The 15,600-nt window shown below is 53.7% G+C and overlaps 1 protein-coding gene and 1 long non-coding RNA gene across 3 annotated transcripts; one reads left to right on the top strand and one right to left on the bottom strand.

The window, feature by feature from the left end:
- Positions 1–1,176: 1,176 nt before the first annotated feature.
- On the bottom strand, positions 1,177–7,907 carry ANGPTL4 (angiopoietin like 4). The gene is made up of 7 exons (XM_070622895.1): positions 6,365–7,907; positions 6,111–6,221; positions 5,865–5,982; positions 3,352–3,465; positions 2,928–3,023; positions 2,560–2,841; positions 1,177–1,839 (listed from the first exon to the last, which is right to left on the bottom strand). Exons 1-7 carry the CDS (start codon positions 6,695–6,697, stop codon positions 1,658–1,660), a joined length of 1,236 nt encoding a protein of 411 aa, XP_070478996.1. The 5' UTR covers positions 6,698–7,907; the 3' UTR covers positions 1,177–1,657.
- LOC103544093 (uncharacterized) lies at positions 6,698–13,076 on the top strand. Of its 2 annotated transcripts, none has more exons than XR_011540778.1 (4): positions 6,698–6,836; positions 9,670–9,862; positions 10,687–10,769; positions 12,538–13,076. It is a non-coding gene; the product is annotated as an uncharacterized lncRNA (long non-coding RNA). The 2 variants fall into 2 exon arrangements; XR_011540779.1 differs by having other exon boundaries at positions 6,725–6,836; positions 9,604–9,862.
- The last annotated feature ends 2,524 nt before the right edge of the window (positions 13,077–15,600 follow it).

The raw sequence follows: 15,600 nt of genomic DNA, 5'->3' as shown, positions 1-15,600 counted from the left end.
ATGTGGTAAAAGTTGTGAAGAATTTACCCAAAACACTGCATGCATGTACAGACACACTACAGCTGCACTGTCCAGTGTGGTGGCCACTGGCCTCTGTGGCCATTGAGCCTTTGAAAAATGGCTGGTCCAAATTGAGATGTGCCGTGAGCATAAAACACACACTGGACTGCAAAGACTTGACAAAAAACAGTGTCAAATACCTCATTAATAACTTTTTTTTTTTTGAGGAAGATTAGCCCTGAGCTAACTACTGCCAATCCTCCCCTTTTTGCGGAGGAAGACTGGCCCTGAGCTAACATCCGTGCCCATCTTCCTCTACTCTATACATGAGATGCCTACCACAGCATGGCTTTTGCCAAGTGGTGCCATGTCCACAGCCGGGATCCGAACTGGTGAATCCCAGGCCGCTGAGAAGCAGAACATGCGCGCTTAACCGCTGCGCCACTGGGCCAGCCCCTCATTAATAACTTTTATATAGATCATGCTGAAACAGTAATATTTTGGATACATTGGGTTCAATAAAATTCATCTTGTTTCTTTTTACTTTTCAATTGCTTTTTTTTTACTCATTTGTATTTTGTGGGTTTTTGTTTTGTTTTTTTTGCTGAGGAAGATTTGCCCTGAGCTAACATCTGTGCCAGTCTTCATCTAGTTTTTAGTATGTGGGTCACCAGCACAGCATGGCTGCTGACAGAGCTGTGTAAGTCTGTGCCCAGGGAGCCAAACCCAGGCCACTGAAGAAGAGCGCTCTGAACTTAACCACTAGGCTACCGGGGCTGGCTCGTATTTATTTTTCTTTTTCTTCTTTCTACTTTTTTTTTTAATGTGACCACTAGGCAAAATAAAATTAGGTGTGCAACTCTTTACATTTCTGTCAGATGGCAGGACATAAAGTTAACTGAGATTCATGTACATAAGTATGAGCAGGAAAGGGTTCTCATTTTCTCTCTTACCTGCTTCCAGAAGGATCGAATGAGGGTTTTGTAATTTTGAAAATAAAAACAAGAGAGATGTGCACCATGCAATGATAAATGAAGGACACTCAAATCAGTTGTCAGAGGTGCTAGGAATAACCAGCGTTGTCCTTAAGGGACCTGGGAGCATTTACCCTCCACTCCAGGGACATGTTTGTGTGGACTTGTCCACTTTTTAAAACAAACCAAAGGACAAAGAACAAAATGTTCCAAGGTTAGTTTTATTCCAAGAATTCCACAAGCTCCGCCCAGACACCGCTGGTGTCCGCTCCACCCACAGCACGCACACACCACAGTACCACGCAGGTGCCCAGGGGCCATGGGAGCCCCGGTCCCCCGGCCAGTCAATGTGACTGAATCCGCCATCGAGGGCCAGCCTGGCTGCCCCCGAGTGGTCCCTCTGCGTCCTTACTCCTCGGGCGGACGAGGAGCGGGCCTCAGTGCTCCTCAGTCTCGAGCTTCCCGGGTCTGTACTCTGCACCACTGTAGCTCCGTCCTTCTCAGAGGGCATGGCCTGCAGCCCCCACTCAGAAAGGGGGCCTCTCCAGTCATGGGCTTCACTGTCCATGAGTCTCCACATGGCCCCGGCCCAGAGCCCCTGCCTGGGCAGGGGGTGGCCACAAGCTGAGCCAGATTCAGAGTCCTGTCCTCCAGGAGCCTGGGTCCAGGCCCCAGAGAGGGGGCTAAGAGGCTGCGTCGGCTGCTGTGGGCTGAATCAGCATGGTGGTGGCCTGCAGCGGGTAGTAGCGGCCCCGCCAGGTCTTCCAGAAGATGCCCTTCTTGCGCTGCTGCCGTTGAAGAGGGATGGAGCGGAAGTACTGGCCATTAAGGTTGGAGTGGCCACAGGTGCCGAACCACCAGCCACCTGCCGGGGGTCGAGAAAAGGGAACACGGTCAGGCCAGGGGTCCCTGGGCCTCCACTGGGGCTTGGATGGGGATAAGGCCGGGTGTCGCACTTTACACACTTGAGATGGGAGGACTTTGGCAGTGGTGGTCAAAGTGGGTTCCGAGGAACCCCTGGTTGTGACAAAGGAAGGAGCCTTGGGGCTCTGGGCCCCCACTTCCTGGTAACCAGAGCTTTCACATCTGTGACTGCTTCTCGGCGCTTGCCACGTGGCAAGCGTTTATTAAAGACTATGATGATCATCCGTTTCATCGACTTCTGTTAGACAGACCCATATGAAATTATCAATATTCCATCATTTTCTGACCCACCTTTCATAGGTTTCACCTCAGGGCCCGGGCTCAGCCCCCGATTTCATTAGCACAAGGTGGGGTTTGTCTTGGTGGCTTTGCCACGTGCCTGCCACCATCCCACAAACGTCATCTCATTGAATTTTCATAATAATCCTATAGAGTGGGTGCTGTGGTTATTGTACTCATTTTAAAGACGGGGAAACTGAAGGTGGGAGAGATGAAGCCAGCCACCCCAGGGCACACAGCAAATATGGAGATGAGACTAGGGAGCAGGGAAAGTATGGAATCTGGGCTTGAAGGCAGAGCAGTGGAGCAGAGAAGAGAGGCCCCCCCACCCCACCACCTGCCGCAGGGCAGGACAGGACAGGGAGGGGCAGGGCTTGCTCACCCGAGAGGCTCTTGGCACAGTTCTTGTCCCTGCGGAGGTCGTGGTCCTGGTCCCAAGTGGAGAAGGGCAGGGAGAGGCCGTTGGGGGCGACAGTGGTGGCACCCAGTTCGCTGGCCACGGGCGCTGTGAGTTGCAGGCTGTAGGCTGTGTCCTCGCCACCCAGGTGGACAGGGAATTGCAGGGACTCTGCGTTGCCCTCCCAGTCCTGCAGCTGCACAGCCAGGCGGCTGCCGCGGTCCCCCATGATGAGATGCACCTTCTCCAGGCCCAGCCAGAACTCGCCTACAGCCCAGAGGTGGATGGGTGAGATGCGGCCACCTCCCCCGCCCCCCCTCCCCCTGCGCCTCCGGCCCTCTGGAAACACTCACCTTGGGGGTCTCCGAAGCCAGCCTTGTAGGCTTCCCAGGGCTGGTTAAAGTCCACGGAGCCATCCCGGCGTCTCTGGATTACGGTCCAGCCTCCATCTGCCCGGAGAGGTACAATGTCACCAGGAGGACTCTACTCACAGGGGACCCCTGCTTCTCCATCTGCCTCCCAAACCCCAAACCGCCTCCAAGCCAAGGAAGGGCAATGCTCCTCTCACTCATCCCGGCAGGACTGAAGGAAAGTGGTCCAGGGAAGAACCACTGGGGGCTGGCCAGCAGGCAGGAGGGTCAGCCTAGACCCCCGTCCCGAGGACTCACCAGGGAAGGAAGGAGGGGAAACCTGGGGGGTGGGGGGGCAGTGGGCTGCGTGTGACAGAAAGCAGGGCTCATGAAAGCTGGGGCTCCCTGGTGGGCCAGCACATCCTACCTGAGGTCATCTTGCAGTTAACCAGGAATGGGGGAGACCCCTGAGGCTGGATCTGGAACAGTCCACTTTGCCGCTCTCCCCCTTCGAACAGCTCCTGGCAGTCCCTGGGCAGCCCTGCAGGGCAGATAAAAGGGGTGGGGGTAGGCACTGAAGCAGAGAGCAGTCCCAGGGTCTCAGGAAATGGGCATGTCTGGGGGCTGGGCAGTGGGTGACAGGGGCATGAGGGGACAATCCTGAGCTCATGATGCTCCCCCACTCCACTTGCCTAAAGTTTTCCATGGCTCCCCATGGTGTTCCCCAGCATGGTCTACACGGCCCCCCAGGGCTGGCCGCTACACCCATCCTCCCTTCTCCCACACTGCATGGCCACCCTCTAGCCACACAGCCTTCCTTGTACCACACCTCCTGCCACCGGGACTTTGCACACGCTAGTCCGTCTGCCTGGGACCCTCTTCTCTCATGACTTTCTCAGCCTCATTCTAAAAATCCCAGCTTTTGGGGGCTGGCCCGGTGGTGCAGCGGTTAAGTTCACACGCTCTGCTTCTCGGCAGCCTGGGGTTCACCGGTTCAGATCCCTGGTGCGGCCATGGCACTGCTTGGCAAAAGCCATGCTGTGGTAGGCATCCCACGTATAAAGTAGAGAAAGATGGGCACGGATGTCAGCTCAGGGCCAGTCTTCCTCAGCAAAAAGAGGAGGATTGGCAGCAGTTAGCTCAGGGCTAATCTTGCTCAAAAAAAAAAAAAAAAGAAAAAAATCCCAGCTTTTGGAAAGAATGCTTTCCCCGACCCCTAGACCAGGCCAGACCTCCCAAAAGGGGTTTGAAGAATCCCCACTCCCCAGCACTGGGCTCATCTGTGGTCTCTCTCCCACACTCCCCACTGAAGAGGGCTCCAGAGGCCAGGGACAAAGAGCGGCTCTTTGCCCTGGCTCCGGCAACAGTGCCCAGGCTGATCTGCGGGCAGGTGTTTAAAAAAGACGCCAGGAATAAATGATTGAAGAAGCTGAACCAGAAGGGGCAAGACACGAGCTGAGCCACGCAGGAGGGCTCCGCTTTGTCCCATGGGGGACGTGCATGGGGCCTAGGTGGGGCTGAGGGCACAGAGGCCCTGCCCGGGGTTCCAGGTATCAGCGGAGGAGGGACGGCTTGAGAAAGAAAGGAGGGAGGGCGGGAGGAGAGAGGAGGGAGGCTGGGAAAGTCCCCGCCCCCAGGCCAGCCGGGAAAGTAGGGGAAAGGTGGCCAGGGGGAGGGGAGGGCCCAAGACGGGTAAGGGGGGGCAGTGTGGCGGCACTGCGGGGGTGGGGGCGGGAACTGAGTGACTACAGACACTTTCCGGCCCCCCGGGCAGCTCCTCTTTCCCCCACTCTCCTCTCTTCCAATCAAGACAGGCGCGCGGCCAAAGCACCAATGTGGCTTCTATTAGCAGCAGCTGTTTGTCTCCAGCTCTGAACTTTCCCCTACTTGGCAGGGCTCAGCCCGCAGCCTGGGAGTCCCCACAGCGACGCCCCCCCGCCGCCACATTCCTGGGCGGACCTCTGCCTGCTGGCCCCGCCCCACAGCCTCTCAGCCGGGGAGGGTGGTGCGCTCGGGCGCGACGGACCCTTACTGGGTCCGAGGGGGGAGCCCTCAAGACTCGAAGGCTGGAAGCGAGTAACCCGCCGGAGGGTATGAGGCGGGGATCGAGCTTTCATCCAGTTGACTGCGGCCACAGATGCCCGGCCGAGTGACGGCGTAGGGGGGAGCACAGGGAAGCCAGCCAGGTCTGGGGCAGGGAGCTGAGCGCGTGTGCCAGACACACACACAGACACGCTGCCGTTGGAGATCTGGGGCGATTTGTGGCATACACGACAAAGGACCCAGAACTCACGGTGATGGCAAAGGCTCACTCTTTTCGGGGGTGGCGAACGGGAAGGAGGGTGATCAGGGACTCGGGGGCCAACAGAGGGGTGAGGGACTAGGTGTGCGGGTCAGAGATGCAAGAGCGAATGGTTTGTCTGGCCAGGGAGATTGGGGTTCCCTGCCCTAGCCGCCCCGCCCCCAACCACACTCCAAGAGACCATGGGGGGGCCTAAACCTCAGAAAATTCTCTCTTCATCTAGTGAGGACTCCAGGCTCCCTAGCTGGCACCCGTTTGTCCCCCTCGCGCCCTCCTAGAAGGTTCCAGCCTGCAGGAAGGTGGCCCTAAGCTGCACCACCCGCTTCCCCCCACCCCTGCAGCTCAAGTTCCTCTTGGACGCTCTCTCCCAACCCCTGCTCCAGGTACTGGCCCTTAAGGCTTTGGGGGAAAGTCTGCTGGCTCTCCGGGAAAAGGGGGGGAGGGGGCAGCTGGGCAGGGTGAGGGCTGAGAAGGGAGGTACCCACACCAGCCCTTCCCCAGAGCCCACAGGGACCCAAGGCCAGGGCCTTTCTCCTTTTCAGTAAGGCGGACCTGACAAGGGGGACAGGAATGGCAGGTGTATGTGTGTCTGTGGCGCAGGGAACCTGCCAGAGGACAACGAATGTTTGGACACTCACTGTGCAGGCGGCTGATATTGTGCGCCGGGCCAACAAGCTGGGCCATCTTGGGTAGCCTCCTCCTCCCGGCAGACTTAGCCCCGCCATGGCCCAGGTGCATGGGGGCCAGGAGGTCCACCTGGGACAGGAAGGGAGGAGGTGGTCAGGTCTGGCTGGCTCAGGCTGCCCAACCTGCCCGGCTCCAAGTCCAGAGCCCCACAGGTGCAGCTTCGACCTCCCTCCCGTCCTGGGGCAAGCAGCCGGCACCTGGCTCTGCAGATTCTGGATTCTCAGGCGCTGCTTCTCCAGATGCCGCTGCTGCTGGTTCACTTTCTGGAAGAGTTGCTCGATCCTGCTGTTCTGAGCCTTGAGCTGAGTCTGGGGAGGGCGTAAAAACCGTGGTGAGGACCCAGCCTTCTGCCACCAATCTCTCCACTCACCCACCCGTCGATCCTTTGAGGCCGGAGCAGGAGGACTCAAGGAACCCCGGATGCGGCCCCCTCCCCTAGGAGCGCACGTACCTGCAGGCTGCCGAGGGTCTCGGGGGCGGCCTCGCCGCGGGGGACCAGATTTGCCGGGGCGTGCGGGGGCGCGCTGGACACCCCGGGCTCCTTGCAAGCGGCCCCGCAGACGCCCAGACGTCGCTCCAGCGCGTCCAGCTGCTCACGGGTGCGCTCCACGTGCTCGCGGAGCCCGTGGCCGAGCTGCAGGAGCCCGTGCGCCAGCACATTCATCTCGTCCCAGGACGCGAAGCGCGGCGACTCTGTGGGCGCCGCGCGGCCCTGCGCGCTCAGCAGCCCTGCGGTGGCGGCGCACAGCACCAGGGCTGCTCCGGCCGTCGGCGCACGGTGCATCCTTCCGTGGTGGCCTGGGCACGGGGACGCGGGGGCTCGAGATGCGAGGGCTGGAGACACAGTGGTCCTGGCGCAGCTGCGCTCGGGTGGAGAAGCCACAGGGAAGCCTCGGATCGCGGCTGCTGGCCCTCTAAGTTTGGTGCGTCCGCTTGACGCCCCCGTTTATAAAGCGGGTGCGGAAGTGGGAGGGGGCGCCCGGGAGGCGGGGCGCGGGGAGTGCCGGGGGCGGGGCGTGCTGCCGGGGGGTGGGGTTCTGGCCCTGGAGGCCAGTTTGTGATAGGGGGTGGGGGGCTCCCCGGGGGTGCAAAACTCTGGCTCCTCCCGCCAGGCCTTGATGTGGCTTCTCTGGCGACCATGGGAGACGTGACTCTTCTTCTCCCCACGGTCCCCTTCCCAGCGCCGGAATTCTGAGCCCCCCACCCTCCGCCGCGCTCGGGGGGGTGGTGGGGGAGGGTTGGGGGGAAGGGCGCTGGCCTCGGCGGGGCCCGGGCAGGCGGGTGACGTTCCTGACCCCCTCCCCAAGGCAGAAGCTGGCAGAGAGGGCGGGCGGAGGAATGAGAAAGGGCCCCCGTGCGCTCAGTCCAGCAGGGTCGGGCAGGGAGCCGGCGACGTGCCTCAAACATCCCCGTCTCCAGGAGGCTCCCGGGAGCGTCCGAAGACCAGGCCGAGCCCCCCGGGACTTCTCCGGCTCCCACGCTCCTTCCGGCTCCGGGCTTCGTCATTGCAGATGTGTTTGTGGATTTCTTGAACATCCCTCATCCCGCCCCTACAACTGGGTGCCCTGGTGGCAGGACCCTGGTGTGTCGTGTTCTGTCTCCAGCTCGGGGCCTCGCTCCCCACCGCCCACTCTCTGTCCTCGGGGTCTGCGGTGTCGATCTTTGCCCGTATTAAAGCAGGAACCTCGGAACAGGAAGAGGGGATACATAGAAGGAAGCCCCCCCTTCATTAATTCATTCAACAAAGTCCTCTCTTCTCCTCTATGGAATCCCAGACTGGTGGAGAGATCCCAACAGTCTGAGCCCAGCGTAGGGGCAGGGTTGAGACAAACCAAGCACTGAGTGAGGCTGTGGGGCTGGACCACGTCCATGCCACAAGGTTAAGCATTCATTCAACAAACTTTTGCCAAAGTCCACCCCCTCCATCCCCACCAACGCTCCTGTACCCTGTTAGGAAATTGAGGCTGGCATAGAAAACCCTCCTGCCAGGAAGAACCCGTGGCAGGTTGGCTCAGAGCTCCAGCGAGAAAAACAGAGTTGACTCAGCAGGGCTCGGAGCCAGCTCAGCCTCTGGAATCTGAAACTTCACGCCCCAGGACTGACGTGCAGGTCACCACTCGCACACTCGGCCGGGCCAGACGCCAGGATGGCAGATCCCAACAGCAGGGACAGGCAGATGGGGAGGGCAGGGAGGAAAACCTTGGTGAGGAGTACATCCAGACAGCTACCATCTGTCCTGGCAGCTGACCTCACCACCCCCAGCCCCTGGCCTCCCTGGCTTCTTGCACAGAGAGAAATGATCAATTCCTTTCCCAAGCTGATGGCTTTCCCATGGTCCACTTCTCAGGGGCGTCTTCCTCTGTGCTGTGTTTCAGAGGGCGCAAAACAAGCCAGAAGCTCTTAGAGGCACCTGCTGTGAACAAGCTATAAAAGAATGTGTGAAAAGGCTGTGTCCAGCTGGCTCTGGATTTCGTCCTAAAAACTGCTCTGTGGAGCGTGTCCTCTGACCCGGCAAGGGCACAGCCACCCTGATCAGTTGTTTCTTGGGCACCTACTGTGTGCCAGTTACTGTGCTGGGGCCATAAGGGTGGGCAAGACATACCCCCTCTCATGGTCAGCTACTCTGGTCAAAGTGTGTAACATTAGAAGGGTGACATGTGGGCTAGAATCTCTCCTCAGAAAAGGGAGCCATGAGGGGGCCGGCCAAGTGGCATAGCAGTTAAGTTTGTGCGTTCCATTTCGGCGACCCAGGGGTCGCCAGTAGGGATCCCAGGTGTGGACCTACACACTGCTCGTCAAGCCATGCTGTGGCAGCATGCCACACATAAAGTAGAGGAAGATGGGCACGCTTGTTAGCTCAGGGCCAGTCTTCCTCAGCAAAAAAAAAAAAAAAAAAAAAAAGGAGAATTGGCAGCAAATGTTAGCTAAGGGCTGAAAAAAAAAAAAAAAGGGAAGCCATGAAATTGGCTTTTTTTCCCTGTCTGTGGCAGCAGAATGAAGTCCCTGCCCCTGGGATATTTCCATGTGGGGCAAGACAAAGCCTCATCCACAGCATCTTTCCATCTGTATCTCTAGGATCTGGGTTACTGGGGCTCCTCAGTTGCTCTTTACTACCCTCCAATCATTGGTGCTTCTGGTGGGTGGGACGGGAGGAGCTGATCCACGAGCGGAGGGGCTGCTTATAGTAAAAATAGCAGTGAATACCTACTGTGCGCTCCATATATGCCAGGCATTGTTCTAAAGTGATTATATATTCATTTAATCCTAATGGCAACTCCAAATGAGGTAGGTCTTGCTGTTATTCTATTTTAAAGATGAGGACACAAGGAAAGAGAGATCAAGTAGTAGTTGTCCAAGGTCTGCCAGTTATGGGGAAAGAGCTAGGATTTGAAATCAGGCTAGCTGACTCACAGCTGTGTCCTTAGCATCCATGAGATGCTTCCTTTATTCAAAACAGCTCAATGAGCCTTGCCTCTGGGAGTCACACCCTTGTGTCATTTCTCCCTACCATATTACCAAATGCAGATCGTTGAAATGATGGTGTGTAACTTCTGAGGTTAGGTCATAAAAACATGTGGCTTCTGCCTTGTTGTCTCTCTCTCTGTCTTTTTGTGTGTGTGTGTGTGTGAGGAAGACTCGCCCTGAGCTAACATCTGTCACCAATCTTCCTTTTTATTTTGCTTGAGGAAGATTCACCCTGAGCTAACATCTGTGCCGATCTTCCTCTGTTTTATACGTGGGTCGCTGCCTCAGCAGGGCTGAGGAGCAGTGTAGGTCTGCATCTGGGATCCGAACTGTGAACCTGGGCCACCGAAGTAGAGTGCACCGAACTTAACCACTACGCCACGGGCTAGCCCCTGCCTTCTTCTTGATCAGATCCCTTGTTCTGGGAGAAGCTGACTGCCATGCTGTGAGGATGCTCAAGCAGCCTTTGAGAGAGATCCACATGGTGAGGAACTGAGGCCCCCACCCAACAACCCAACATCAGCTTGTCAGCCGCTGGAGGGAGCTATCCTGGAAGCCCCTCCTCCAGCCCCTGTCAAGCTTTCAGATGAGGCAGCCTCTGATGACATCTGTCAGCAGCTTTCTGAGACCCTCAAGCCAGAACCACCCAGCTGAGCCGCTCCCACACTCCTGACCCATAGAAACTATGAGATAATAAATGTGTCTTGTTGTTCTGAGCCACTTGTTATGTAGCTAATACAATAAATAGCTAATACATTAGCCAACGCTTCCACAGTGCCCGCTCTGTGCCGGCACTATTTTAAGTATTTTACGTCCATTCATTCCCTTAGCATACCCTATGAGGTTGACACAGGATGGCTTTAATCTCCTTTTTGAAGAAGAGTGTAGCATAAACCCTGACAGTTTTCTTCTTCTTTTTTGTGATGCAAGTACCTGACCTAAGCTTTGATTGCCGAGGCATCACTCTCAGATAAACACGCGGCCGGCCGCACAACTAGATAAAGGGCCAGGACGTCTCCCCATACCGAGCCTCCTTTGTTTCAGAGATATTGGCTGATTTCTGTAACTCACCATTTGGGTCACTTGTTTTTTCTCTCCCTGTGCTTTAAATTCCCTCTCTCGTGTTTTAAATTTACCAATAAAGAGTGAGCCCACAAAACCCCAGGTCCCCACCCTTGACCCCAATAAAAGCAGAACCCCAAGCCCACACACTCTCTCTCTCTTTCTCCCTGTGACCTTGCTGTGTGGCCCCAGGCGTGCTGTGTAATTTCCAGGTCCTGTAAATAACAAACCTTTGTTTTTTCAAAGTTTCCTGATGGTCATTGCTGAAGAGCATATTGCGATCATAGTAAGAACCACAAGGGCCGGACCAACCACAACATCGGTTATTGGTAAGCTGAGAAAGGGCATAACAAAGAGGAAATTGAAACACAGAGAGGTCTGAGAGAGGAGATGTGAGGGAGATAAAGTTTTCCAGGAAGACTGGGACTAATTTTGGGCTTAAACCTACTCCAAGGGCCGGCCAAGTCGTGCAGCGGTTAAGTGTGCACGTTCTGCTTTGACAGCCTGGGGTTCGCCGGTTTGGATCCCAGGTGCGGACATGGCACCGCCTGGCAAAAGCCATGCTGTGGTAGGCATCCCACATATAACGTAGAGGAAGATGAGCATGGATGTGAGCTCAGGGCCAGTCTTCCTCAGCAAAAAGAGGAGGATTGGCAGCAGATGTTAGCTCAGGGCTAATCTTCCTCAAAAAATAAAAATAAAAAATAAAAAAGCTATTTAAAAAAAAAAACCCTGCCCCAACCGAGTTCTATTTTGAGTTCTGCCAGGGGCTGGCATCGAGTGCAGCTAAAGCTGCCCCCACGAGTCACAATCCTGTTGCCTGCTCCAATTTGCACAGAAGCCAAGCCCCCTCCCCCAGCTTTCCTCTGGCACCCACCCCACCCCCACCCATGTTTTAGGCACAGACCCTGCACGATCCTACGCTGGGCCCCACTGGCCAAACCCCACCTGAAGATATGCTTGGTTGGGCCTGCCCAGAATTTTGAACATCAGGAGATTTCTAATGGAAATCTAGATTTTCGGCTTCTCCTGCAAAATTGGGAGGTCCAACAGGAGTGGTCTGCAGTCCTGCTTGCTTGTAGTGGGCCAGAGCTGAGGGGAGCTGCCCACCTTGTCTGAAGCAAGCCCTCCTTCACCACACTGCCCTGCTCTGCCTGTTGAAGATTCCTTAAGCCTCTGCTTGCTGCCTTCAGGCTGGTGTTTTCCTGCTGCCGGCACCAGCCTCTGACCAGGTCAAGAGGGACCTCTATTCTGACGCTGCCCCTTCTGCAGTGAACCCCTCGCCAGGTGAGGAGTTGCGGGTGCTGGAGCCCACACATTCTCTGCTAGATCGTGGGTACAGAATTTCCATTTGGGGTGATGAAAAAGTTCTGGAACTAGGTAGTGGTGGTGGTGTCCAGTATCATGAATGTACTTCACACCACTGAATTGTCTACTTTAAAATGGCTAATATGGCCCACTTTTTTTTTCGTTGTAAGGAAGATTGGCCCTGAGCTAACATATGTTGCCAATCTTCCTCTTTTTGCTGGAAGAAGATTGTTGCTGAGCTGACATCTGTGCCAATCCTCCCCTATTTTATGTGGGACGCTGGCTTAACGAACAGTGCTAGGTCCACACCCAGGATCCGAACCTGTGAACTCTGGGCTGCTGAAGAGAAGTGTGTGAACTTAACCACTACGCCACTGAGCCGGCCCTGCTCCACTTCTTATATGTATTTTACCACAATTAAAAAATCTGACAGAAAAAAATCTCGGTAAAACAAAAAAGAACTAATAAATTTGAACCTAGCTTTCCATATCGTTTTGAAGGTCTATTTACTAAAGTGGAAGGATAGGGCGTACTTTATTATTTTACCACGGTTAGTTAGCGCATTGGTTTTCTATTGCTGTGTAACAAACATTCTCAAAATGTCGGGGTTCAAAGCCACATGCAGTGGACTCGGCTGGGTGACTTTTTTCCCCAGGGGTCACTCGTGCAACTGCAGCCTCCTGGAGCTCAGCTGGGGAGGCGTGGTCCCAGGTGGACCTTTAGATGTCTCGTGGCTTGCTAGGGCTGTAAGCTGGGACCCCTCAGTTCTCTTCCATGTGTCCTCTCCAGCAGGATGGCCTGAGTTTCTCACATGGCGATGGCAGTGTTTCAAGACGACGAGACCCAAGACCCAAGATGTATCAGCTTCTGCTTGTGTCACATGGGCTGACATCCCAATAGCCAAAGCTACGCAAGAGCAGGGACGTCATTCAGCATGAAGCATTGGGGGCCACTGAGGCACAGCCTCTCACAGTCAGCTTGACGTAGAACTTTAAATATTTGGACGTATAGCCCTGCAAATATGGGGATGGGCCTCTCTGCCTCAGGGACTCAGTGCAAATCAGGATCCCATCATGGAGGTCAGACCCAGCACAGACTCACTTCATGCATTCTGCAAACATTGCTAAAGCACCTACTGTGCACCAGGCTGTATGCCGCACACTGGGGACACAGCCCCGAGCAGGCAGACGTGGTCCTGTGCTCAAGAACTCGCAGGCCACTGGGGAGACCACGGCACTGGGATGAATTATCTACATGGAGTTGAGCTGCAGTTAAGATCATGTCAGGGGACATTTTGTAGACATTTAATTAAACATTTATTAACTTTGCTATTGCAGGGTTTTTTCATTTCCAAATTTGCGAAAAGATATGGTTTGTTTTCAAGTCTTAAACTTCTTTTTTTGAGGAAGATTAGCCCTGAGCTAACTACTGCCAGTCCTCCTTTTTTTGCTGAGGAAGACTGGCCCTGAGCTAACATCCATGCCCATCTTCCTCTGCTTTATATGTGGGACGCCTACCACAGCATGGCTTTTCCCAAGCAGTGCCATGTCCACACCCCGGATCCAAACCGGTGAACCCCGGGCCGCCGAGAAGTGGAACGTGCTCACTCAACCACTGCGCCACCAGGCCGGCCCCTCAAACATTTTTGTAGGTGCTTGAAAATGGCTCACACTGTCGATCCTTTGTGGAAAACCTTGCCCGGGGGAGACAGACCATTAAGCCTGCGATTTCTTCCTTTCTTTTTTTTATTTTTAATTTTGAAATTATTTCAATTTACAGAAATATTGCAAGAAGAATACAGACATCTTGTATACTCTTCATAGAGACCCATCAATTGTTACCTTGTTTCTCAGCTTTATCATTCTCTCTCTATGTATATACATATATATGATGTGCATAGCTGTATCACATGCATCTATAGAAAGAGACATACATAATATATATAAAAAATATAGCCATATATATGTGTATATAACATACACACAAATATATTGAGATATACATCAAACATTACAAAGAGAAGCATATGTATAATACACATATTTACATGTAGAGAGACACATATGTATAGTACACATACAAAGGCATATATAATACACATATATGCAGCAATATACGTAACACACATAAGACATACATAAAACACATATATACAGAAATAGACATAACACAGAGACATATATAATACACATGCACACAGAAACACGCATGACACAGAGGCGTATATATAATACACATGCACACAGAAACACGCATGACACAGAGGCGTATATATAATACACATGCACACAGAAACACGCATGACACAGAGGCGTATATATAACACACATGCACACAGAAACACGCATGACACAGAGGCGTATATGTAATACACATGCACACAGAAACACGCATGACACAGAGGCGTGTATATAATACACATGCACACAGAAACGCACACGACACAGAGGCATATATATAATACACATGCACACAGAAACGCACACGACACAGAGGCATATATATAATACACATGCACACAGAAACATACATCATACACATAGAGACGTATATATAACACATATATACAGAAATATATATAACCCACGCAGAGACATATTTAACACACCATATACAGAAATAAATACACTGTACACACATGTATGTAGAGGCATGTTAACACACATGGAGAGAGACATACACATACAATATACACAAATTCCATATACATATGGAGAGAGCCACATTTCTGTGTGGAGAGACACACGTATACCTATAGATACATATAATACATACGCACACGTATACACACACATGCACATATGTAATACACACAGATACATGCACACAGATTCTACAACACGCACACACTTAGAGAAAGAGTGATAATAACACACACAGACACGCACGTGTTATTTTTCCCGAACCATTCAAGGGTGTGTCGCAGGTGTGTTGACAGCCTCTGCATTTGACTAAGAACGAGGACACCCTCTTACGTAACCGCAGTTCAGTTAGCCGCTCCGGGAACTTCGGCCCTGACATAACACAGTTATCTAATCTACAGTTCATATTCCACTTTCGTCAGTTGTGCCCATCATGTCCTTTATAGCTGTGTTTTTCCCTGTCGGGATCCCATCCAGGACCACAGGTTGTGTTTTCACGTTGTCTCTTCGGTCCCCCTAAACTTGGACCGGTTCCTCTTTGTCTTTCACGGCACCCACAATTTTTTTTTTTCTTGAGGAAGATTAGCCCTGAGCTAACATCTGCCGCCAATCCTCTTCTTTTTTTTGCTGAGGAAGACTGGCCCTGAGCTAACATCTGTGCCCACCTTCCTCTACTTTATATGTGGGACGCCTACCACAGCATGGCTTGCAAGCGGTGCCATGTCCACACCTGGGATCCAAACAGTCGAACCTCAGGCCGCCGAAGCGGAACGTGTGCACTTAATCGCTGCACCACCGGGCTGGCCCCAACATCCACATTTTTGACGTGTGCACTTCAAAGTTGCGGAACGTCCCCCCTTTGCCTCTGCCTGCTGCTTCTTCCCGGTTGTGCACCTGGGGGCCGTGCTACTGTGTCCTTTTGCATGCAAGATATCAGGAGGCACATGATGCCAGTCTGTCCTCTTAGCACTGTTAATTCTGATTATTTTAGCCATTTGACTTTAATACGGGATGTTCGGTGCTGTAGTGGGGGAAGCACGGGGACCCAGAAGAGCCCGGAGCAGGAACCAATGGCATCATCCCGTCAGGCAAGTCTTCTTGGGGTCTGGGTCCTGAGGCTGAAGGATGCTAAGATTATTCAGACAGAGGGGGTAAAGAAAGGGTAACGCGGGTTGAGGGAAGAGCCTGGAAAATGCACTAAAGGCGGGGA

This window comes from Equus przewalskii, chromosome 6 (assembly GCF_037783145.1).
Source record: "Equus przewalskii isolate Varuska chromosome 6, EquPr2, whole genome shotgun sequence".
Classification (NCBI taxonomy): Eukaryota; Metazoa; Chordata; class Mammalia; order Perissodactyla; family Equidae; genus Equus; species Equus przewalskii.
The sequence above is the reverse complement of the archived record's forward strand: the minus strand, read 5'-3'. Positions and strand labels throughout refer to the sequence as shown.

What these genes read in the sequence shown, in the direction of transcription:
- ANGPTL4 (XM_070622895.1), bottom strand. Translation starts at nt 6,697, where the DNA reads ATGCACCGTGCGCCGACGGCCGGAGCAGCCCTGGTGCTGTGCGCCGCC. An exon ending in TCCAGAATCTGCAGAGCCAG is followed by an intron (nt 5,983 to 6,110) that starts GTGCCGGCTGCT and finishes TTCCTGTCCCAG; the next exon opens with GTGGACCTCCTGGCCCCCAT. An exon ending in TAACTGCAAGATGACCTCAG is followed by an intron (nt 3,024 to 3,351) that starts GTAGGATGTGCT and finishes CTCTCCGGGCAG; the next exon opens with ATGGAGGCTGGACCGTAATC.